Source organism: Talpa occidentalis, unplaced genomic scaffold (assembly GCF_014898055.3).
Source record: "Talpa occidentalis isolate TD23 unplaced genomic scaffold, MPIMG_talOcc4v2.1 talOcc4.16, whole genome shotgun sequence".
In the NCBI taxonomy this organism is placed as follows: Eukaryota; Metazoa; Chordata; class Mammalia; order Eulipotyphla; family Talpidae; genus Talpa; species Talpa occidentalis.
This window is the reverse complement of record NW_023601653.1, coordinates 54,875,662-54,901,179: the sequence shown is the minus strand read 5'-3', so window position 1 is coordinate 54,901,179 and position 25,518 is coordinate 54,875,662. Positions and strand designations below refer to the sequence as shown.

The 25,518-nt window shown below is 37.6% G+C and overlaps 1 protein-coding gene across 8 annotated transcripts in view; it reads right to left on the bottom strand.

The window, feature by feature from the left end:
• The window catches only part of ABCC9 (ATP binding cassette subfamily C member 9), a 126,853-nt gene that overhangs the window by 4,131 nt on the left and 97,204 nt on the right, over nt 1–25,518 (bottom strand). For all 8 annotated transcript variants that reach the window (XM_037514240.2, XM_037514241.2, XM_037514239.2 and 5 more), the window contains 10 exons: nt 23,598–23,690; nt 19,484–19,586; nt 11,240–11,341; nt 10,605–10,725; nt 8,961–9,091; nt 8,121–8,199; nt 6,264–6,372; nt 4,696–4,799; nt 3,487–3,620; nt 2,361–2,423 (listed from right to left, as the gene is read on the bottom strand). In XM_037514240.2, the coding sequence (XP_037370137.1) occupies nt 2,361–2,423; nt 3,487–3,620; nt 4,696–4,799; nt 6,264–6,372; nt 8,121–8,199; nt 8,961–9,091; nt 10,605–10,725; nt 11,240–11,341; nt 19,484–19,586; nt 23,598–23,690 (1,039 nt within the window). The remainder of the gene's footprint in view (nt 1–2,360; nt 2,424–3,486; nt 3,621–4,695; nt 4,800–6,263; nt 6,373–8,120; nt 8,200–8,960; nt 9,092–10,604; nt 10,726–11,239; nt 11,342–19,483; nt 19,587–23,597; nt 23,691–25,518) is intronic.

Genomic DNA, 25,518 nt, shown 5'->3' with positions numbered 1-25,518 from the left:
CATAGACAGACCTCTCGATATTTACTGAATATTGGTAACAAATTTATATATCTAAAACTCATCAAAATTTGGAGGATATCTTTATCTTGGAGAAAGAAATGCACATTTATTTAGAAAAAGTAAACTTTATATTAAAGGACTTTTTAATATCTTGTGTATTTTCCCTTGCAAAAAAATCAGTTTTTCAATAACAATATCATAGATTTCTAAAAAGGAACTTGACCTCTAGATCCATAAATAGAGTATTATAAACATTGCCTTGCTATGGTAAAATGTTTATTTTTAAAAATGAAAACACACAAAATCTTGGTAAACAGAAATAAATATATCTGGCATTTCATTAATTCAGAATTTTTTTTTTTATAAAGTATACAATTGCAATAGCATTGATGACATTTCCTAAATGCTCTGGAAAAATGAATCAAGAGTGATTATTAAACCATTTTAATAATCACTTTCATAATTAAATAGCATGCATTATTTGGTATAGGAGGACTTCTTTTTAGAAGCCAGAGAAAGTTGTTATTCCATAATTTTCAGAGTTAGCAAAATGAACACAACAAATTTTTGGGGGAAGGAAAAATAGTTCCTCTTAACTATTGTGGGTCTTCCCAAGCTAGGGGCACCTCACCACCTATGAGCCTTTTAGGAGGAGTTAGCCCCATGGTAATTAACCCTCCCCCCACAGCTTTATGTTGAGGGGGGAGAACTCTAAGGTATCCTAGTGGCCACCATAGCATTTGTGATCTTGAAGTGAAGAGTGGATAAAAGAGATTTCTATAGAAAAGTATATGTAGGAGAATAGGAATTAGGTGAGAAAACCGTTTTAAAGATAAAAATTATACTCTAATAATCTTCCAATTGTAGACTAGATAAAATTATACAACCATGCCATGCTTCCTGTAAAATGGAGAAAACTTGTCTTGAGTAGGAAAGAGTCTGTTTCCCATCCCACACCTCCTCTGGCTGCCCATCTAGGGGCAACAGAAAGTTATTTTTCTTCCAAAATATCTCCCTATTTTGTCCAGTGAGAATATTCTTGAAAATATGAGAGAACCACTTTTCAAGTTAGCCATCTGTCTTACCTACTGAATCATTCACCTTTTAGTGTGAATCAGGTGACTGTGCTCCAGGGCAGAAGGAACTAGATAGTTCACTGGGAAAGTAAAAGGAAGTATTTTTTCTCTAACACACTTCGCAGAAGGTGAGGAGTTATTTCCCGCCACCTTGAAAAACCTGCAATTTAAATGGTGCTTTTTCTCCCATGCATTTTTCACAACAATGTAAACATAAGCAAGTACTAAATTCCCACTGCTCAACTGTTAAGTAATTAAGATAAACTATGCACTCTTTAAGCAGGCAAGGAACATGGCTAGTCTGTTTAAAGACAATTGTGAAATATCCTCAAGGAAGAGTGGGACTGGTCCTTACGATAGACTTGAGTTTGGTGCTTAGGCTTTTGTTACATGCCTCCTGTCTTGTCCGTATACATTTGAAAATACACACACGTGCTCCCTCAGTGTTGAGTGTAACTGAAGCACCTGGTGGAAATGGTGGGTGAAATAGCCCCCCACCCAGGGTTAGTTCCCTCCCCACACCCTACCCCTCCCATCACTGCATTAGCCTTGCCTTAGGAGAGGCTCCTGCTAAGATAGCTACCAGAGAATGGCAAACTGGCACAGTAGCTCATGATGTCTACTTGTGGGTCATCACCAAAGTGGAAAAGAGGCCATTCTTGAGGGCGAGCAAGTTTGGAACAGTATCACACTCCACTAAAATACCCTCAGAAAAGACTAAAACAAGGCCTGCATCCATAATGGAAGAGACACGATGCTGGAGAGAAAAGAAAAACGGAAAGAGAATCAGCAAGAGGGAAAATGTCCAAGTGACTCATTTTTTCCAAAGTTTTTGTTAAACATTAGGCCTAAATGTGAGCAAGAATTCATTCATCTGCAAAGAGGAACTACCCAATTCTATTTTAATTAAGCCATCACATGAATTATAGATGTAAGCAATTCTTCAGTTTGGGGCTACCTGTTGAAAATAGAATTACCATCTGTATTTGGTGACAAAGCCACAGGTCATGACCTTCTGGGGTCCTTCCATTTGTGATGTCCTAGGATTAGAACTTAGGAGAGCTATGTAGAGCAGACAGTTTAGGTAAAAAACAATGTAAAGGATTTGAGAGCATAGCTTGTCTTTTTTTTTTTTTTATTTCCCCCCTCTTTTTTGCACAGATATAAAAACAAGAGCAGAAAACCAGAATTAAATTTAAGTAAGCATATTTTAAGTGGTCAAAGACTATTGAATCTCAGAACCAAAACCAAAGAGGAGTAAAACAGCCCCACCTCCATACTTACAGCTATCGTCACGACGGTGCGGTCTGCAAATGCTGTCATTACCACTTTCTGCAGAATGTTTTCCTATCCAAAAAAAAAAAAGTGAGTTTTCTTTGGACTTTATCTTGCTGTAACATTTGTCCACGAAAACCAATGCTTCACATGCTCAACCCCTCCTGAGAACGTCCACTCCTAAAATCTGCCTGCTAATTTATCATTTTATTCTCATCCCCCACCCCACCTCTATACTATCTTTATAACCCCCAACATTATAAAATCTTAGTTTGATGTAGTTATGTTTACTTTGAGAAGGATATATAACTTTGTGGGGGGTACTCTAATTGATTTAATACATGGGTTACATGGGTTACCCTCATGCACATGAAATATACATAGAAATATCAGATTAGAATCTTCATATATAATTGGCTTTTAATAATCTTAAAATTGTTTCAATTTTTTGGATAGTCTAAAGTCTAAAGCAAGAAAACACCATAAGGTTGTAGATATTTTCTATTTTGGTCCTTACTAATGCTAAACTTTTACTTCTGGTTAACTTTTGTAAGAGCAACATTAATTGCTAGCTCATACTGTGTGTGGTTTAATGTGATATTTCCCCGTCAACCACAGATTCATCTTTAGACCAGACAGATTCATCTCTGGACATATTTGAGGCTTTTAAATCATTTCTTTCAAAAGGCAAAGTTTCTGGTTTGTTACCATGAATTCATGTAGATGACCACTATTAATTCTTGTGAAATCTTCAAATTGCTTTAGAAAAAATTGGTTGTGGTTACAAACATATTCTATTAAATACAGACTGGCATACTTAGTTTTGAAATGCAGGGTATTATACCTGAATACAGTATAGTGCTCTCATCAACTGAGTCGGAATTTTACCATTTGGGGAATTATCAAAAAGTGGTGGCAAGTTTATATTGTTTCTTCCCAGTAGGAACTGCTTGAAAGTCACATCTCCTTTTTTTGTAATTCTCAATATATTTTCATCAGTTGATCAAGGAGATGAATAAGAAGTTGCTCAAAATAATAGTACTGAGGAATCAAATACACTGGGGAGAAACAAATTATATGCTTCATGTGCATGACTGTAACCCATGTGTTTAAAAAGCCTGGATAATGCACTCACAGTGGCCATGTCAATGGAAGCTGTGGCCTCATCCATGATGAGAATGCTGCTTTTGCGGACAAAGGCTCGAGCAAGGCAGAACAGCTGTCTCTGTCCAACACTAAAATTCTCTCCACCTTCAGTGACCACCGCATCTAAAGCAGAGAATCAAAGTGAGGAGTTCATGAAAGAGAATGTTACTAAGCAACTTTCCCGGCAAAGTAGTGAAAAACCCAAGCATGTCCTGTGTGAGCACACTGGATATTATTTTGTACTGTTGCAAGGATTTCAGCTTGGAAAGGCAATGAGGAATTTTACTTTGGGATAATGAATGTGTTCCTGCGCAATCCCATTTTTGACCAGAGATGGTTATGTATCTCCTTATGGTAGGATATAGAGCTATTGAGCTTTTTGAAGACTGGAAGATCTAGAATTATTTAATAAAATTAGCTAAGGCCCAGAGAGATGAAGTGGCTTGGTAGTGATCACACAGCGAATTTGCAGTAGAGCTAGATCACAATATTCTATTTGTTAACATCAATACGTGTTCTTTTTTCCACTATATCACCCACCAGACTGCACTCCAAGTAGATGAACACTTGCCTACTCCTAAGTGGCAACCCAGTGTATTCTTTGAACCTCAGCTTCTTTAATCTGCTTATCCATTTACTAAAAGTAAATGATCATATAGCTCAAGAGAATAGAATGACCATAGAAAAAACCCTGATTAAAGTGACTTTGGCCACCAGTGGAACATAGAATGCAATATTGTAAGGTTCTTCCTCTTACACTGCATGCAAAATCATTAGAATTTGAAGTAGTGACCTTTAGGAAACTATTTTAAATAGAAGGGAATTTAGTATTAGAATTATGTGATTCTAGCAAAAAATGTAGACATATGTATGTGCATATCAAAAATAAGCATGTTGTTGGGCCTCCCCGGTGGTACAGCGGTTAAGTGCTGGCTTGCGAAGCTGCCCGCAGCCTCTGCAGCACCAGTTCAATCCCTGGCCACGGGGAGAGGGTCCCACATGGCGTGCAGACCTCTCCTGCCGCCTGCTGCTCCCCTCAGCAGTGTACTTCGTCACACTGCCTGTTCTGCTCTCCGCTCTGGCTCTGGTGAATTCTCTCACCCTCCCCACTTCTGACTGTACCCCAGTGCTTGTATAAATAAGTAAATATTAAAAAAAACAAAAAAAAAAAACCAAGTTAGTTGTTTAAAAAACATACCTAAACCTCCTGGTAGGGATTTGACCATATTCTTCAACTGAGCAATTTCTAGGGCTTCCCAGAGTCTGTCATCTGTGCATTTGCACTCTGGATCTAAATTAAATCTGTAGGAAAAAATTCGTCAAGAAAAAACTTTTTTTTACATATTTCATATTTTACATATTATATATTTGCTTATTACTATTCTTGCCTTAAAACACACACTTTATTTGTTATGTTTACTATTATATCCTCGGGGCTCAGGATAAGAGTAGGTATTGAAATTCATGCTTGATGAATGAATGAACTTAATATTAATAAAAATGATATTTGACAATATACTTACTAAGTTTACATTAAGTGTATGCATGCTAGGATATAAAATAAGTATTCTTTTTTTTTAAAGATTTATTTATTTATACTAGTACCAGGGTACAGGCCAGATGTGCAGAAGGGTGAGGGGATTCACTAGAGACAAAGTGGGGAACAAGAACAGGGAGACTGCTGAAATAAATTGCTGAGGGGAGCAGCGGGTGAGACAGGAGAGGTCTGCTGTGCCATGTGGGTATCTCGCTGGCCGGCCGGGATGGAATCCACACTGCAGAGGCTGCGGACAGCTTCACAGCACTGTGCTCAACTGCCTGCCCCACCATGGAAGCCTAAAATAAGTATTCTGTTCAGTGCAATTTGATTAGTGTCTAGCAAAACAATCCTACATGAATATGCCAATCTATATGGGAACATACTGTATTTACTTGAGCTGCACCAAACACAGTGGTGATACTCATAATAAATATATTCTGAGGTATATTGTTAAATTACGTGATATAGCCACAACTTTTCATTAAATTTACAGCTGAATATATAAGTGACCTAACATAGTTTTCTTCTCAAGACAAGGAGTATTTAGTCAAAGGAAGTGGCAAATACTTCAAGTTGAGGGGGGGCGGTGAGCAGAATAAGGGAGGTGATCTGGTGGATGCCATGGTGAGTGTTGCTGTGAGAAAAATTTCATTGGTATTGCAGTACCAATATACTTTTAATAAGTATATGAACTTGACCAGGTTACAGCTTTTCTGAGGTTCAAAAATCCCCTAGTGGGGATAATAATACATGTACTAGAATAATGCTTTGGGGAGTTATGAGGCAGTATGTTTAAAGCACTCAGTAGATAGTAAATACCTTCGTTCTTTTTTGTCTTATGGCAAGGCACAAACCAGGCATGGAGAGGGTTGTAACAGCTTCTTAAATGCTGTCTTGGCTGAAAGAAAAGTTGTGAGGGATCTCCATATCTGCTGCCACCAAGTCAGACATAGAAGACTTAGGCAAGGCAGCTGTACAGAAGAATGTGTGGTTTTTGTAGAATTTGACTGAAAAGGAACAGTTCTTGGAGCTACAAGATTGGATTCTACAGGTTTCTTTATTTAGCTACTATAGGGTTTCCCAAGCCAAACTGTTGGACAGAATATTGGATGGTGTCATCTTTATAATGCCCCTTCACACCTATCTGAAAACAGTTCTGAGCCAAACCCTCCTAAGAGCCAAAATGGTCAGTCCTGAGGCTCAAAGGCTCCTGCTGAACACCTTACCTAATGGAACCGCTGAACAGTATTGGGTCCTGAAGAATAATTGAGAGTCTAGAACGAAGTGTGTGCAGTGGTAGTTTTGAAATGTCTATCCCATCAATGACAATCTTTCCTGTTAAAAAAATACCAAATTATAGATATGCAGTAAAATCCCAATTGAAAAAAAATCTTAAATTCAAAGTTCTTTTTAAATTCAGGGTTGAAATTCCGAAGATAAAATTTTCCATTTAAGCATTAAAAATATGCATCTTTAAGAAAAACATACATTTTGGTGATATTTTCTTAATGTATTTTCTCTTAGAGGGGTTTTCTGTTTTTATTCAGTTAAAGTAGTTTATACAAGCTGAAACTACATTGCCCTTAACTGGTCCTCTTCCTTCCAATTGCCTTTATCCTGGTTTCCTGCTTAATTTTCCTTCACAGGACATTCTGTTACATTTACTTATCTTTTAAAAATATCTCTCCATCCAATAGAATATAAACTTCTTAAAGACAGGGATTCCTGCCTCTTATTCATTCCTGTATTGACTGAATAACACAGTGTCTTACCAATGTCACAAGTAATTTCTGTTATATAGACATCAGGTTTTAATTAAGTTCCTTATATTCTATGTAGACTTATAGGCTAGTGCAATCTTGATGTCTTTTTTCAACTTTATAGATTTTATATCATATTTTGCTAAGACCATATTGCCCTGTGAAACAAGCATGAATGGCAGTTGATGTATCTTTTGCTTGTTAGATTTGCATAAACTTTCAGGAATACTATATTATCTATTAAAGTCTTCATAACCTTCTGCTGTTAAAAAGAGAGTCATTGATAGTGCACATAGGCCTGAAACCATGTTTCTAAATTCAAGAAAATCAGGATGATTTTTTAAATGTAGCATGTCAATTAGTTTTGGATCATGTAATTGACTTTTAAAGGTTTTTGGTGGGATTTGTGTTAACATGTCTGTGTATTATTATGAATCATGGAAGAAAGAGCCAGCTGCTAATTTAGTGGCATATTCTACCCTGTACCTGAATCTAAAATCCCAAAAAGATTGCACTACCACAGTTCAATTTTTTTTGTTCATAAACTGATCTCTTATCTCAGAGAGCTACTGTTTAAATACTATAAACCATCAAGCTAAAAAAAAAAAAGGTATAATGCTATCATCATCAATCATTACAGATAATAATAGCAAGCACTTTGTTGATAGTCAGGCACATTGCTGCATGCATCCCCTTATAGTCATGATGACTTATATGCTGGCCTATTTATAGTCCATTTGATAGACTACATAATATGACATACTTTTCTAAAGCAAAGGCTATTAATAATTTTGTGGATGAACAAATATTTTTGTAGTTGTAAAATGTATTTGTCATGTTACAGCCAAGGCTGTCTTCTCACAGAAAGTTCATCATTAAACCATGTAATTAAGAAGATGAGGAGGGTCATACTCCCAATTAAAAATGACGATGGTGTATCTCCTGGTACTTTTTTCCTTTGATGGAAAGAGATACATTTGTCTTAGGGAAGCAAGAAAACTTTCCTCTCTCGTCCTCTTGAAAAGCCACCTCCATTTATTGCTATTCAAAGTGTGTGGTCTTGTTTTCATTTTACTAGAAAATTAAAATGTTTAGCAACAATCTCAAGAACTAAGTTTTGGGTTAATAATTTTATTTCCTCAATTTTATGTGTTTTTTTTTTTTTTTTTACTTGTGGATTGTTTATCAGAGTTACCTGCCAGCAACCATGGATTGGAGGACACAAAGTCCTTATAAATATTTGACTTAATTTCTGCAGTATTAGATAAGTTCATACTGCTTTTAAAGCACAGACCAATGAAAAAGATGTGATTAGTAACTCACCATCAAATATGTCAACCATTCTGAAGAAAGCCAGAGATAGTGATGACTTTCCACTGCCAGTGCGACCACATATGCCAACCTAAAAAAATCATCTGTCACTCAGAAGAGGGCTCAAACAAAGGCAGAAAATGGGCAAACATGTTTCTATTTAGATAAGATATCATAGTAAAACTGCAATTCTATTTAAAGAACTACTCTGAAATCATCATTCTCTTCTTAGAATTACCTTATGAATTAGTATTAAAATTAAAGAGTTCTTATCAAGTCTTCAATGCTTCATTCTAACTTTTCTGTGCTTGTGTTGTTTTTCCTTTGTGGCTTAACTTTTGCATTTTATATACTACTGATCTAATGAATAACTATTCCCTTTTATTTTGGAAGTGGTGATCTGATAATGAAAATTAGAATAAGTCCAATATCAGTGTACATACTGTTCCTTCTATAATAACTAAGATTGTTTTGGGACTAAAAAAAATGCAAGGTTTCTCAAGGAGCTATCTGAGAGGAGGGAGAAGGCAGAAGGTGAGGAGGTAAGGAGGCAGAAGATTGTGTAACTTTTGAAAATCCATGTCTATTGTAGATGTTCCTGATCTTCAGGGGAAATTAATGAATGGCAATATGAGTTAGACATATTACATATTATATTTTATCAAGTTAGAGTATATGTATTTTATCCAGTTTCTATCTCTTCCTTTTCCCTTTTATGTAGATAATTTGACTTGTCATGTTGAGTGAACTCAGAATATGTTGGGCTAGGAAGTCTGAAGGGTTCAGGTGGTAATGGAGTGGTTCCAGCTGAGCTACTGTATGAAACAAATGAAATGACAGTGAGTTTTGTACCTTTTGCCCAGGTTTGATGTAAGCTTTGACATGTTTAAGAACAGGTTTCAGATTATTTTCATATCTGACACACAGATCATGAATCTTGATCTCCCCTTCTTGTGGCCAGTGCTCTGGGACTTGAGAAGGATCTGGAGTTGGAGTAGGGAACGGGGGAGAGAGAAACAAAACTTATAATTTTTTCTCTACATTTAAGTAATCCTGCACCACTTTTATTTTAAAATTACCTCCAGAGTAAAGTCCTCTGGATTAAGGATTTTTAAAATGTCTTTTAAATTTTTGTTTTGGAGCATTAACCAGTTCTAAACTATCTCCATGTCAGCCAAGTTCCTCATAACCCAACTTAAATAACTGGTTATCTTGTAACAAAAATATTCTTTACATTCCCTCAATTCTATCTACAGTAGTTCACTTGTGAACTGGTTCCTTTGTTCCATCAGTTGGTCATCAAACATTTGAGTGTTTACAATGTAAAGGTGATGCTGGACTATGGGGAGACTCCAGGTGTTCACACTGTGTGCTGGGGAGCAGATCAGTAAGTCAGCATCCATAGCTTTGCAGGGAGAGTCACAGAAACGATGTCAACCCACATGTGCTGAGAGCATAGACAGTGATAACCTGAGCATTCCAGGATGGTTTCAGGAAAAGACAGTGCCTTATATGAATCTGTTTTCCCCCAACCATTATCCCTTATACGCCTTTGATTCTTTCCTTCTTAACTTTAACTTTGTTAATTTGTGCCTGCTAGTTTTTATAAGTATTTTGTTTTCCAAATTGTCCTCTGTGGAATTGGCCAATATTTGTCTTTGTCATTCCGACTTGCTTTAGTATGCATAATTCCCTTGAATTCCTTCCATTATGCTATAAATGGCAACATTTCATCTTTCCTTATGGCTGAATAGTATTCCATTGTGTGTATGTAACACATCTTCTTGATTTAATTCTCTATCAGTGAGTACTTAGTTGGTTTCCAAGTCCTAGATATGGTCAATAATGCTACAACAAACATTGTATTTATTACCTAGTATACTATTTATAGCATATTATACAGTATATATAGCATACTATATATAGTATATTACTTGAGTTGAGTGGTTTCATGCTATTTGGGTAAGTATCCTAAAGTGGGATTGATGGTATTTCCCCAAGATGAATGTTAAAGGATGAGAGATGAGGAAATTTGTTTGATATATACATGGAAGGAAAAGATGAAAAGAAAGCATCACATGTTGGTGTGGTGGGGTGCAGAGAGATGCGACTAGGCAGGTGGGCAAAGATTGACTAATGAAGAGTCTAAAGGTTTTAACTAAGTTACCTGGATTTTGACCTTGAAAATCTGGATAGCTATGAGATAAACAAATACATCTAAGCATGATATTTGCATTTTAGATAATTCTGTCCTCGACATTGATTTTCCTGCCAGCTTTTTTCTAGCAAAGTGGAGTATCTCAGTATTTTGGTATCCATGTCTCTTGATATTTAAATTAATAAGGTCTTGAGTAAGAGAATGCATTAGTTCAGAATTTAGATTGAGCAGAGATTCTCTTGATATTGAAATACAAAACAAAAGCAATGATGTTGTGTCTGTCACTCACTCAAATATTAAACTACTACTACTTCTAACAATAACATTTAGAACAATACCCATGGTGCCTTCATAGTTCTCAGACTCCATAGTCAAGAAACTGTTCACTTTCTTCACTGCCCCCATCTGGACCTCCAGGTCAGCCAAGTTCCTCACAACCCAATTCAAATAATTGGTTATCTGTCAGGTGACAAAAAAAAATTAAGACTTTTAAATCAGAGTAGCAATTTTTGTAATCATTGGCTATTTGGGGATTGGACGACTTGAACAGTTACTGTTTATCATGTGGCAACAACTCCTAAATGCTATAGGCTGTCAAGGACCAGAGAAGAGACTGTGGGATAAAGTGGACAAAGAAGGTGTTGGCTCTTCAAGAGCCCCCAAATGTCACTGCTTTGTGACCTGTCTTATGACATCCCCACACGAGGGGTAACTTGCATGTACCCTCTTACCTAACTTACATTCACATTCACTTTTGTGTCCTGAAAGGGGACACTCTGACCACGGGGTTTGAGGAATTTTAAAATATTGGTTCACAATATCAGAAATGAATCCAAATCTATGGGTCCAAATCTATTTGCAAAATGTCATCTTGTTAAGAATTTAAAACTTCTCTAAGAGCCATGAACAAGAGTGGTTAATAAATACTGAGGGTACCTCCTTCATGGAAAGAGATTTGTTCATCCACACCTACCGTGAGTGCATACAGAAGCCCTAAGCCCACCAGTCCAGAAGAGGAAGACCCTCTAATGGATGCGATAGAGGCAGTGAGGACAATACAAGCTCCTAGATAGTCCTAAAAAAGGAAAAAAAAAGTGTTAAGATATTTTTCCTAAGTTCTTAAGCCAAAGATCCCAATCAAATAGCAAGGTGATCCCAGAGAACACACAGTACTCAGAATGACACTCACACGATTAGCGCTGGAATGGGAGTAATAACAAGGCTCTCACATCAACTTCAGAACATAGTTAAGATACCTTGCCAGAAGTTAAACTCATCTGTGGCACAAGCAGGATTAGAAAGAGGAATTTGTGTTTCTTCCCCCACTCCCCCACCCTTCTACTGCACTGTGTTTTCCATACAAGATCTTAAGATGACTTAATCTTCTGCCTTAAATTTCCTGCATGCTTACTATGCTTAACCCCGCTGTGTTCAAGGCCCCTGCAGACATTTACATCTGGTGAACTTGTTGGGATTTTTATCTGAACTTTGTCATCTCTCTGTACTCATAGTCTGTGGTATTAAGTCTATTAATTTCATATAAACAAAGGGTTACATTTTTCTCCTACATAAGAAGGTTGCAAAATGTCTTACTGTATGACTCGGTGATAAGCATTTTTGCAAAATTTTAAAAATTCACTAAGGCCTGCTTGAAACTCAAAGGAGAGACAGGGGGCATTTGCTCATTTTGTGGCTTTCTTAGTTATTTTGTGAGTCAAAAAAAGAAATCTTAAATTTATGCTGATGAATCACATATCCCAGAAATACATAGAAGTTTAGGTATGAACAATTTCTAGACTTATCTGCAGCCTTATCTCATTGGTGTCAATCTTCTCTTGGTAGATTAATCTGATTCTTAAACAAAAAACAAAACAAAAAAAACTAGTACTAGGTAATAAGATTTTAATGACAGTAATGGAGTGTTTAAAATGTTGAAGTCGAAGTTTCTGAAACCAGCTTTCACATGTACTTTCCCACCTTTTTAAGAAAATAGCTCCAAAGATCAAACTGTTGGTGAAAAATGAGTGACCCCAGCCTTGGAGTCAGAGTTGTGGGTACAAATGTTAACATGTCACTTGCTGGTCATTGGGAGAACGATCTCAACTACTTTGTGGTTGTTTCTTTTTAGGAAATAGGTATGATACCTAATTTCCAACATTTTGATAGGAAAAAGAATTTAAATACCAGTTAACTTACCCCACCCTCCATTCATACATAAAGATCTTTTTATCCCTGGATGATTCTCAAATATTCCAAGCAAGCTTAAAGGTTTGTGTGTTTCATAACATATCAAGGGTTAAATAGGCACTAAAATTTATTTATTTTTCTATGTATTTTATACTATTTTATTCATTTTTATTTTGTCTTACTTAGTTTACACTTAAAAACAATATATGCAAGTGGAAAACATTCTATCAGACTAAAGGGAGTTCAGCTATACTAAAATTTAAATCCATATTTATTTCTATGCTCTTAAAAGAAGGAGAAATCACGGAGAGATCACTTCTTATATCCTGCTACTTTACTGAACTGGTTGATTATTTTGAGTAGTTTTTCTGTGGAGTTTTTAGGGTTCTCTATGTATATTATCATCTGCAAATAGTGATAGTTTTACTACTTCTTTCCCTATCTGGGAGAGTTCACTTCTTGAGCAGTAGGTTCCACAGAAGCAATAAATATTTTATTGATAGCTCCTTCTGATTTAACAACTTGTCATGCCCTAATCAGACAGTTCTTTCTCTTTTCCCCATTTTTGAAGCCACAACTTTATCAAAGCAGAATCTAACTGGTCTAGGCTGCTCTCTTATATTTTATAAATGCCAGCACACTGTGAAAATACTTCTAAAATATTTATAGCAATATGAATTTTCCTTTCATTCCTTTTGAGTAAAGTTAATACTTTGGATGTTATAAATTTGTAATTTCCATATTATCTTTTCTAAAAAGACTCCTAAAAAGTTTGTGACAAGTTCCAGAATACTAAAAAGCAACATACTAAAAGCAAGGTGCTCTGGCTTGATATAAGGGAAAACACCAATCGGCTGCTTAGAAATTTCTGTGGGCAATATATACCTTAAGGACTTGAAGTAAGAGACTTCTTTTATTAATTTCTATTCTCCCACTGCCCTCACTGGTAAGAAGAACCTCATTCATCCATTTACTCGCACATCGTTTTAAAAGTTTATATAACTTACCTCTTTAGAATCATCACTGCCTTCCTATTTTGCTTACAATAAATACACACTCTGATGAGTGACATAGCATTATAGGATTCTAGAGCCTGTCCACTCTGACCTCATCTGGAATTCCTTGTCTGCTCCTTCACTCATCCTCATCATGGAAACACACCGCCTTTGCTCTGCCAATGACTCTGCTTGAAATGCTGTCCCACAGGTCTGTGTTCTCCTCACCCTTTAAAAGTCAACTCAAATATCATCTCTTTGGAAAGGCCTTCCTTTCTTGGCCCTGACCCCAGATCGGAGCTGTTCTCCATCCCACTGTCCTGTTTCATTTTCCTCTATGCATTTAGAACTCTCTGTCATTCAAATCTAGGTTCCATGAACAGGATTGCCTGAATTTTTGCCACTCTGATCTCCGACAAAAGGGATAATGCTAAACACACTGTAAAGATGCAGTAATTCTTTATGGAATAGACGTCCTTTCATAAAACATTCACTGAGTTTTTCTATGAGCCAAATATCTTCTAAGTTAGGACTTTTCTTCATGTTACTCAGGATTAATATGAAAAATTTATTCACCAACCCCCTTTCCAGACATGTAGCTCAACATGTAAGATTATAAGGATGCATATTTTGATAAGATGGGAAAACTCCAATACCAAGTTGCTTTATCTTTTAATTACCTGCTTAGAATTCTAACATGACTGCTAGTTTTGCTATGCATAAGTGTTAAGAGGTTAATTGCTTTTTTAATGTGAAAAGCACACTTAGACCATGAACTTCATCATTCAGTTCCAAGTAATTTTTTTTTTTACTGTCTCAGTTACGGTAGAAAACTGATAAAATGTTGTGTTCTGTGTTAGAGAGCAGATACAAATAGAACTAGGACAAAAACCACAGCTGAGATACCAAAACAAAATAATCATTGAATTCAAGTAAATGGAAATTAAGCAGTAGGCCTAACATAAATATTATAAAGGAAATACAAATACAGTCTGTATTTAAATTTCTATGTGCCCATCCTCTGCTGTTAAATTTAGTTTAACGTGGAATCTTTATGCTCCATGTTGGGTTCTGGATTTACCGTTACATAGAACTAAATGACAATTCAATTAGATGGTAATTTTAACTATTTTCTAATGAATTAAAATAGTAATTTGGGAGAAAGGAATGTAGCCTTATCCTGGGAATAGAGCCAAAAAGGTAAGTGAAAACAGAAAAAAGGGGGGAAAAGAGACGAGACTAATGTTTTCAAAACTGCTTATGACATTTTCTGTGAGATCATTAGACATTATTATTCTAATTATTAGTTTAGTAAGTCAAGTGAGCCAAAATTTATGAAGTCATACAAATTTTTTTTGATACCTTAGCAATAAGGAATGGCTTTCTGAAATACATTCATAGCAAAGTTTGCAGGGGATAAACCTATTCTCAAAATGTACAATCTATTCAAACAGATATGGGAGCCAGTATGTCTACAATTTAGATCTACTGCAGAGGTATTGATCATAATCCTTATTTTATTCCTTTTCTTACCAACTTGTCAGCGCACTCATGGGTTATTACCATTGCTTGAAATATCTTTTCTAAGGAATTAAAAAATTTGGGGAATGTTCTTCATTAGAATTTGATCTGCTTTAAAAAAGGAAGCTCTGTTGTACACAGTGGTTATCTAGAAATTTCAAAGCAAAATCACCAATTCCAGTCACTTCCCTTCAATACTGTAAGAGTGTAGAAGGGCCCAACTGGTCATATCAGAGCTTATATTAGCTCCCTATTTCCCACTTTATCATTAAACTTCACAAGTTTCATGAATCACAAATCAAAGTGACCATAAACTTACACATTCTTTAAATTCCTCTGCAAATATGGGGACCAAAAAAATGGCTTAAAGGCAACAAATTAAGAAAGGAGAAGAAAATGGTCTGATAATTTGCACAAAGGAGAACAGCATTCATTCCCCTGCAAAGGCTTTACAATCAATTCAATGCATATACCAGTGGTCAACACCAGAAAATGGTCTGACACACTCCACTTCAGAAGTAGAGCCTACCAAGTAGGTGAACTGCCCCACTGTCAAAGAGGTTACAGCCACAGGATACTTTGTTAAGATAAATTATATCCTCCATCAAGTTTGTAAATTCACCATTCCCCCTAAAAGGGAATGCATTTGATAACCATATCAAAATAAAGGCTGCTTGTCAGATTTCCAGTGATTCCATGACTACATCCATCCATCTGTATGTGGGACTAAGAATGCAATTGTAACTTTCTATGAAACAGATCTGGAAATGCTTAATGACAATAGAATCTCTTTCCTTTATGTCACCCTCAGAAATACATGTCTCTCGTGCCACTGAGTGTCTGGGAGAATATGCGAGGGTCTCCAGATCACAACATGAGCACCCCATTTATAAGGGAGTTACAAGCGGGCTCTGTGCTCTTTCACCAAATATACTCGGGAGCATGCTCACCCCCAGGCCTATTTTCACTTTAGCTTATTGATTGTAAAGACTTAGCTTTTGGCTTCTTGATGTGAGTTTTCTTTTATCCTTTTACCACACAGCAAGACAAAGCCTTGGAAAGACAGCCTTTAGATAGAGTTACACAATTTTCGCAAATGGAAACACCAATGCCAAAGAACTGGAATTGTTTAGTGCAGAGGGATTAAGAGAGAACACTGTGCTGAACACAAAAACGTAAGCTGCATTCAAAGCTCAGGTTTCAGGGACACACCAGACACAATTGGGCCCCCTCACCTGGCACCCAGTGCAAAATGGTGCCTGTCCATCAGAGCAACCCGGGTGGTCTGTCTGGCTTTCCTTCTGGAGTGGTGAATTTACAAACTTGGAGGATACAATTTATCCTAACAAAGTGTCCTGTGGCTGGGACCTCTGACAGTGGGGCAATTCACCTATGTAGTAGGTTCTAGTTCTGAAGTTGAATGTCTCAGAGACCGAAATTTTCCACTTGCCAAGGGAGCTTACTCTTCAGACCCTGTCTTCGATTTCAGTGTGTTGTGACTTACCGCCTCCTCTCCTCCCCCACACTTGAAAACGAATATGAAGGGCAGGACTAAATCTTCCATAGGGAAAACTGTTTATCCTGGGAAAGGAATCACTTGTGACTGTCCTAATTCTTACTTAACAGGACCAGGAAAAGATATAAAAGTCCTATTCAGAAATCGTAGGTAAAAAAAATTTGACATCAGATCTTCCCAAATTCAACAAAAGGTGTTCCTTCTTTGTTCCCTTTCCTTTTCCTAGATTTTACATCCATAAAACTCAGCAGCATTGCTTGGGAAAGCTAGAATTTGGAATGAAGAGAAAGGGAGGAGTAAGAGGGCCACAGAACGTGATATGTCTTCTGCTCTTTCTCTTCATCACAGTGCTGAGTCTGTGAATGAGAGTTGGTGAAATCCCAGATCTGCATCAGGAATTCCTACGTGACTCTCTGCTTCCCTCTTTGTTTCTGTACTGGCAGCCCAAGAATATCTGCTATAAGCAGAGACTCTTGTTAATTTACTGAATAGTTTGGCAAAGACTTGGGAAAGGAGGGGGTTGTGTTGATAATGTGGATAAGATCAATGCAGATTCACTGGGCCAGCTAGAAGTTTCCATTACTTATTCTGCCTTGTAAGTCATTTAACAAAATATGTCCAGCTGTGGGGCTCTGAGAACAGTTCACACCCTAGTCTCCAAGGTCCTGTATCTCAACTTTCATATTTACATAGTCATTTATTTCAGATTGAAATTGTGTCTCCAGCGATGTAGACATCTTCACAGAAACACAGTAGTCATGAGGTCATTTTTATGTGTGTGACTGGAGAAAGGTTATTTCCTAATAAGTGCCATCTACTTAATTTCTTCTCTACTACCACTGGGGCTTATGATTAAAGCATTTAATTCAAATACACCTGTTCTAATGAGGACTCTCACTGGTTTTAAGTTAGATCTCACTGGTTTTATGATTAAAGCATTTAATTCAAATACACCTGTTCTAATGAGGACTCTCACTGGTTTTAAGTTAGATCCTGGGATCAAGTAGAGGGTGTGTGTGTAGTGTGTGTTCAAAAACAACCCTATTCACACAAAAATATTAGCAACAAATCATACAAAGAGGACTTTGGCCATGACTGGTGTGAGAAAATTATACTTAGAATTTTGCATTTATGTTTCTTACCAAAATTTACCTTTGCTCATAGAAATAGAGACTAAAAGATTCCTTAATTACTTGCATTGATCTTTAAGAGCACAGTCTTGTAATGAGAGGTAGACAGCAATCTCTTAGAAGGATTATAGCACAAAGAAAATGAAATACTAACAAATGTATAATAAGTTAAAAATGGCAGATTCTTTACTTGCTGTTTTAAATGCCAATGCTTTCTTTAGGATCATACTTGATGACCTAGAGTTCTTTTACATACAAACAAATTCTACCATCTTTTCACAGGGGCTAAAATAATGAATTGTGAGTCAAAGGAAACTAGCCCATTCTGAATCTGGCTACTGTTCTTTCTTGGCAGTCTAAAGACTGTAATATCTTGTCTCTAGCTATGAAAACAGAACATACGGTTTGCTTGAAAATTCTTGTTCAACACTTGTCCATTAACCTGACCTTAGGAAGTGATTATGAGCAGTAACAGGAGTCCAGGGAGACATGCACTTCAAGTCCAGAGTAAACACTTGAACTTCAAGTTTAGAGAAATCACATACAGAAGTAACTATTATACTATCATGTTTCCCTTTGATTTTGGGACATTCTTTCATTAAGCTATTTCATCAATTCTAATATTCAGATATGGTGTATTTTCAAACTTAGAGAAAACAGATCTAAACAAACAAGCTTAAAACAAGGATTTAGGGTCTGGATAGAATGTAGGAATAATATTTTGGTTTTATCCTAAATCCTAAACAACACTGTACCTTCCTTCATGCTATCTATAAGCAACTCAGGGGAAATACTGCCCTGTTTCCTCCTAATCCCCACAACACCTCTGGAAGGAATTTACCAACCAATACTTCCATCTATAATTGTGATGTTGCTAAATAATTTCTAATAGCCAGAGAATCTAAACTAGTGAGAAATCATGACAGCTAGAGATCACAGGGAAGGTGGGGGAGGGAGAAGTCTACGACTCCATTTCAATCTGTGTTTCTCCATCAGCAACTGAGATTTCAACTGGTGCGCCTTCATTTCTGCTTCATCAAATCCCCTTTACTATCTCTCATCTCCTGGCTGCTGAGTTTTGAAGGAAGTCTTTTGGTAGGGATGCTTTTATTAATCAGTAGGGCAGAGTTTCTTATAATAGTTAAGATAACTTCCTGTTCCTTTTCACAAATAGATGGACAATTTAATGTATATAAATATATATATTAAGACTCCATTCATTAATATCAAAGTTACTCTTTTCTTGCTATAGATTATGTAAACTGGTCCGCGGGTGATTTATGAACCATTGACCATCACAGGTACCTTTTCCATTTGTTCATCCATCCATTCAAAAGACATTATTGAGTGCATTCCAGTTGGTCAACTAGGGGATTCATATTATTAGTTCTGACACCACCATTACATTCATATTTTTACTCCTAAGTTATAGATGAAGAACTAGGACTCAAGTTAACTTGCAAGACCAAAATCTGTCTGATGCCAAAGCATATGCTTGCTTTTCCATTTCATTCAAGCCCTGCCTGGTTCAGTGAAGGAAATAAGTACATCTGCTCACTTGTCAAATTTGCTCTTTTGAAAAAATTTGAAGTTATACAAATATTTACCATTCCATTAACTTATGTAATCTAGAGACTAATGAACACAAAATGAATTTTTGCTTTTTGGGCTATTTGTCATGCCATTAGCGAAAACATTAGGACAAATTTCATGCGTAACATAAATAAACCTGAGCTATTTAAAGTCCAGAAAATGCAAAGTTGGTGCTGAATCTCAGTGAAAGACTAAATTTTACAACTGTCTCCCTCTTTGCATCAGGCCTAACTGCTCTGTTTGGTTTCCATTTCGAAATCATGAGATGAACGTACCGTTCTGACCTCTAGCCATCTGTTGGCAGCTGAGAGAAATAAGTAGGCAATGTTGTTTGTGTCTGTCAGTTCCAGCATGCGTTGCTTAAATCTGGTTTCATGCCTGCAGAAAATAAAAATATTATGATGTTAGCCACACAACAGGAGAAATAATAAAAAACAGTCACACTTACTACTACACTATTTATTCAACATAGTGACAAAGTGATGGGATGGAATGCCTAGTAAGTGAACTCCTAGTTTAAAATAAAGATTGCTCACAACTGCAGCCAGTGTTTTCTTCCTTTCTCAAACCTCTGCTGCAACAAGGAACCATTCTGATGGCGAAGTCTTACTGAAGATCAGTTCATAAATTTCCACATAATAATTGCAGCCACGAGAACAAAGCATGGCTTGCATTGCAGAAGTCAGAATAAGCTGTAACTTGTGACATTTTCTAACTACTTCTCAGTGTATTTACTTTGCTTTTCAAAATGGCATGATTGCAATTGGGTGGAAGGTGATGGAAGAGACCCAGTGAAGGCAGGAAAATGTTCTTGCAACAGGCAAATATATAGTTGAAATTTTCTGTTTGCTTGGTGTTTCTGAGAACCAAATAAGGAAAGAGAGGTGAAAAGGAATACAGGTGCAGCAAAGGGGCTCTCCAACACAATTAAGTTTAATCTTGGTCAGAGAGCAGTTACTTTCTAAATCATAAAGAGTCTCTTCATTTTTCTTGAATAACAGAAACAATGGAAAGCTGGATAATAAAACTAAAATAACTGGTTTAAAGGTTGAAGGAAATGCCAGATCAAAATGTGCCTTGTTCACTCTGCCATCTTGGCTTGCCTGACACAGTCCATTCGTGTATGCTTCTTTTATGCAAGGAATGGCCAGATTTCATCTGATGGCCCAGTGATTCCTTTTTGATAAGACTGCCTCAAGTTCCCCCAGAGCTTTGATTTTGTAAAACTTTATAATAAACCATCACTTATGTCAAAAAATGAAGACATCCTGGGCGGGGTGTTCACTTGGCCTATGAAATCATCCATACAGGCCAATATAAAGCAGATACTTGATATCCGTCCAATCAATCTGATCATTCCAATATGCCAAACCAGCTATATCAGATAATTGAGTCCGACAGCAACATCTGATCTACAATAATCAAAGGATTCGGTAGTTGGAGCCAAATAATTACTTCATTTTGCGTTTCGTAGCTTTGACCCAGATGTCACACACAGAAGGACTTGTGAACCAGCAACCTAGTGGGGTGGGGACTGAGCAGTCCTCGGAGCATGAGCACCCTTTCAGATGAAGAGTGAAAAGTTAAATGCTAACAGGGCTCGAGGTGGAATAGCCTTTATTGAGAGAGTGGATATGATCTGGAAAAAGACCTATACAGTAAGGGCTGTTCTTTCTGTAGCTGCAGTGCTAGGTAGGTTTTCATCATCCATTCTCTTGGAAACATTTGGTAAGCGGTTGTAATTGTATGGGAAATATAAAAATAAAATTTAAATTAAAAAAAAAAAACCTCATGGGGGATGTAGACAAGGAGGACATGCATTTCTTTCTGATGAAAATTTATCTAGAATTTGGTAGAGCATATATCCTGATCATAATTAGTGTGAAATGCCTAAATAACACTAAATTTAAAATTATGTGTAAATACACTAAAATTGATAAAAATAAACAAAAAACTGGCAGAGAAAAAAAAAAGAATATACACACAAACATCCTCTGCTCTTGAGGAGCCCATTGTTTGGCACAAGAGGGACATATGGTGTTAACAAGGGCAGAGCGTGCAGCACAGAAGCTAGTTTTAACAGCCATAGACAAACTGCTACATAAACACAGCGGGGATGGTCCGCACCGACCAGAGGATCCAGACGGCAGGAAATGTGGTGTATGGTGGGAAGCAAAGACTGAAGTTTTCGTAGGGAATGGGAAGGTGATCTGAATGGGGGTTTATGGGGTGAGCTGAATTTTTCATGTAAACCTGGGCGGAGGAAGCTCTCAAAGAAGACACACTGCAAAGACACAAAGATTAGAAACTCCACATGTCCAGAGCTCCGGACGGGGCCCTCTCCCTAGAAAAAAAGGTGGTGATGGGGAAGGTGGAAATGCGGCCACCTGGACCGCAACCCATGGGCCCCATCTGAGATGGACCTCAGACACTCTTCTGATAAAGTGTTTTGTCTGATCTCGTTTATTCCTCCTATAGCTTTGGGATATCATTTCAGACAAACTTTTAAAGAGTTGGTAAATGGGGCCTCCTCTGGTAGCGCAGAGGTTGAGCGCTGGGCTGTGAGGCTGCCCGCAGCCTCTGCAGCGCTGGTTCGTTCCCCGGCCCCCCGCAGCGAGGGTCCCACAAAAAAATAAATAAAAAAAAAAGAGTTGGTAAATGTTGCTGGCAACAGCCTGAAGCAGCAGTGAGAGGGGAGGGGTGGAAATGCAGTGAACATTCTTTCTGTGTGTTTCTCTTTGGCAAGAAACCTTCTGTTTTCCTAATGGAAACTTTGACACACTCAGTCTGTATCTTTTCATCCACATCCAGCTCATCTTCTGAACATTCTTAGACCTTTATTCTGTCAGACAAAAAAATAGGAAAGGTCACTGAAATCTCAGTCTAATTTAACTGTGATACTTTCGTGGTAAACTACTTGAGGGAGTTCACTGCTACATGTGAGTACACCATGAACCCTGAGTACAGGGGAGGAAAAGCAGCTAATCAGTAAATACTAACTTTCCAAAAGAGCTCAAGACTCTGGGGAATCCGTGTAGCTGGAAGAAAGGAATAAATGGACAGAATAGAATGTGTCTGAATTCTTCACCACCAGTACCAAACAGAGATTCTGGAATCTAATCCAGGCTAGTAGGTTCATCCGTACAATTCCTAACTCCCTTTGGTTTAAAAATGCTATTATTTGTAGTATTTACAATTTATTTTTTAAAATTTTCTAAATCTGGATAAAAGAAAATTTTCCACTTTTGGGTAGAAGTTGGGTTGTCTTCTGCTTCTTCCAATCTTAATTTAAGAATTGAAGGATAACAGGTAATTTGTTCTTTTTCCAGATATCCAGAATTTTCCAAAGGTTAAATTAGGACTCGGCATGTTAAATTTTGCTCGCGTGTCTAATGAAGGCAGTAAATGAAAAATCTAAACCTTGATTCTTAGTCAAGTTGCTCTTTCAGTGGAAACCTTCCTCATTTTTATTTTGAGGGCCTTTCCTTGATCAAGTTCTCATCACTCTGAGAAAATGAAATTAAAGTTGTTACGTGTTGAACCCATCAATTTCCTGCTGATACACCTACCTGTTTGCCTAAATCCGTTCCCGAGCTGTGAAGGGCTTTATCCTTCCTCTCCACCAGGCACTTGAACTCATCCCTGCTGATCTACCCTGAGGAACTGCTTGATCAGTTGTCTATCCTGCCTCTATCTCTGTCTTCCCTTCAGCTTTAAAAATGTCCAGTTTACTACCCCCCTGGAAAAAAAATCAGTAAAAAACTTCCCCTAATTAGTGCCCAGGAAAGAGCAGCCATCCCTTGCTATAGCCAACCCTTGCCATTGCCATGTTCACATCCAATGAATTTCTAACGCTCCTCTCTTCACTTCACTTCCATGTTCTTGCTAAAGATACTGATAGCTTCAGGGTCACCATCTCCACTGCTGGAGCTCTTTCAATTTCTTTCTATTCTACTTGATCTCTGTTGCTATCACCATGGACTATTCCATTTCTTTTCAAAATGCTTGCTTGCTTTAACTTCTGTGACACCTCTATGCTGATTCTTTGCCTACCACACTGACTACTTATTGTATCAACTATTTGGAGATGGGGTCTGCCCAGGAAGTGATTTAGTACTTTATGTCACTGTATTATTGGGAGGAGGTTATGTCACTGTATTACTGGCATGAAGGTTCATCACTATGAAAGGTAACCTCTAACGTGATACAAGTGTCAATGCTGCTGCTATTCACATGAAATTTTGTCTTCTTATGGCCATTTGAAGACCGCACTGTACCAAGCACAGTGAGCATCCCCCCAAAATGGTGGCAATTATCATTTCTTTATAAATAAAATATTTGTTGATGGTGTAATTGCATAATCCAGAAAATGAAAACAGGCTTACCCACCTAAATGCCCGAATAGTGGTGAGTCCTTCTGCTGTTTCTGAGAAGTGGCAAAGCAGAGGGAGCTGGGTGCTGTCATCAAGTTCCTGGAGATCCCTAGGATAGAGAGGTGCAAAAATAAGCTCCAACTCTATCAGGGTCAGAAATTGCTGTGTTCATTCCAAATTAAGTTTATTATTAATATAACTTTTTCTCTATTAAGCAAAAATCAATAGCTTATGATCTGAAGATAAGGTGGTAGGTACATAATGAATTTGGGTACAATCTATATTGAATATGTTGTACCAAAAGATCAGCATGTGCAACAGCTGGAGTAAAATTGCTCAGGAGACACAAGAATGAACAAATTCATTCCTAGGAGATGGGAATAATTTCTTTGAACAAGTGGAATCTGGGCCAAACTTCAAGCATAGGGAAGGTTCAGTAAGACAGAGCTGATATGCGCTCCCTTAGGGAACAAGATAATTAAAGAGCCTGGCAAGTTCATTCTGGCTGGGCCCACAGTCCTGTGGGGGTGTTGCAGTGAGAGAAGACTAGAAAGGATGGAGGGGGAGGCTGTAGAGACTCCTGGGGGGGGGGGAGCACCTGGGACAAAAACCACTGAAGTCTAGAAATAAAATGAGCAGAGTGTGATTAAGCGATGTACCTTGGGAGAGAGTGTAAAAGATGAAAGAGAACAGGAGAGTGAAGGTAGTTCTGAGTTACTGTGAGATTTGAAAAAGGAGGTTTATGAGACTGGCCCTTAGAAGCAGCCTTCTAACCTGCTGTGATCAATTAGTTGGGTGAACAAGAGAAGAGTCAAATATGGCAGGGCTGTGTGTAGCTTGGCAGGAGACCTGAAAGATGACAGTGCTATTTCCCAGCTTGGGGCACACAGGATGCAGAGATTTAAAGGAAAAGATAATGAGGTTGGCTCTGGCCACATTGAGAATGAATCCCTGCCTTCATGGGCGGTCAATGCCCAGGTCCTCCCCCTATATAGTGTTCAGTGAATGTTCGGTGGACACATGCCTGACTGCTGTTTTTTGTGAAGATGTGCACTCATGAAACTTGGCTCTAAACCTTACCAGCTGGCATTTCTAGAAGACAGGTGAAGGGTGATCCCACATGTATAAGCAAGTAGAGCAAATCCTTGACAGTCACCTGCCAGAACCAACCCAAGTCACGGACTGTTACATAATTTCCAACAATTAACTTGGGCTGACTGCCCAGTCCCACCAAGAAATGCAGGTAGCAGTGAGTTCCTAACATGGACCTGCACACATCAGAGACTGCAAGAGGAAGGGAGGAGGAAGAGGAATATGAAGGAATGTGGATAATCTGCTATTTCTAAATGCAAAATGAAGTGACTGTTTGTAAACTTGACATGCAACAGGTGGCTACTTCCTTGAGGTTTGTGGGAAAAGGAAACAAATTAAAAAGGAGGAGACTTTGTTTACAGGACTGTGATGCCACGAAACCACAGGTGAGGGTACAGCTTGACTTTGTGTTCTTGTAAGTAGGAAACACTTGCAGGCTAACCACCCATTATATCTTTGAGTTTAGATGTTCTGAATCTTATGGCATTTCCTGTAGCTAGTCCTTCACTCAAATTCTTTTGGGTATTACAAAATAGTTAAGTTGTCTGAGTTTTTTTAACCTGGGTGAGTCCTGCAGAGCCTCAAAACCTACAAGGTTTTTTTTTTTAACATTTTTTAAAAATTTATATCTTTTACATCACTGTGTAGTTCCCATAAAATCCCCACCACCAATTTCACCTGTGAACCGTCACCATAGTCCCTTGTACTCTTCCCTCTCCTGTTTTGATCCCTTTTCTTCCCCTTCCCTCGCAGAATGTCTCTGAGTTATGGGTGCCTGCTAGTCAAAACCTACAAAGTTCTTTTTGCTGGGAGATGGCCTTATTTGCTAAGTTTCATAGAGTTTT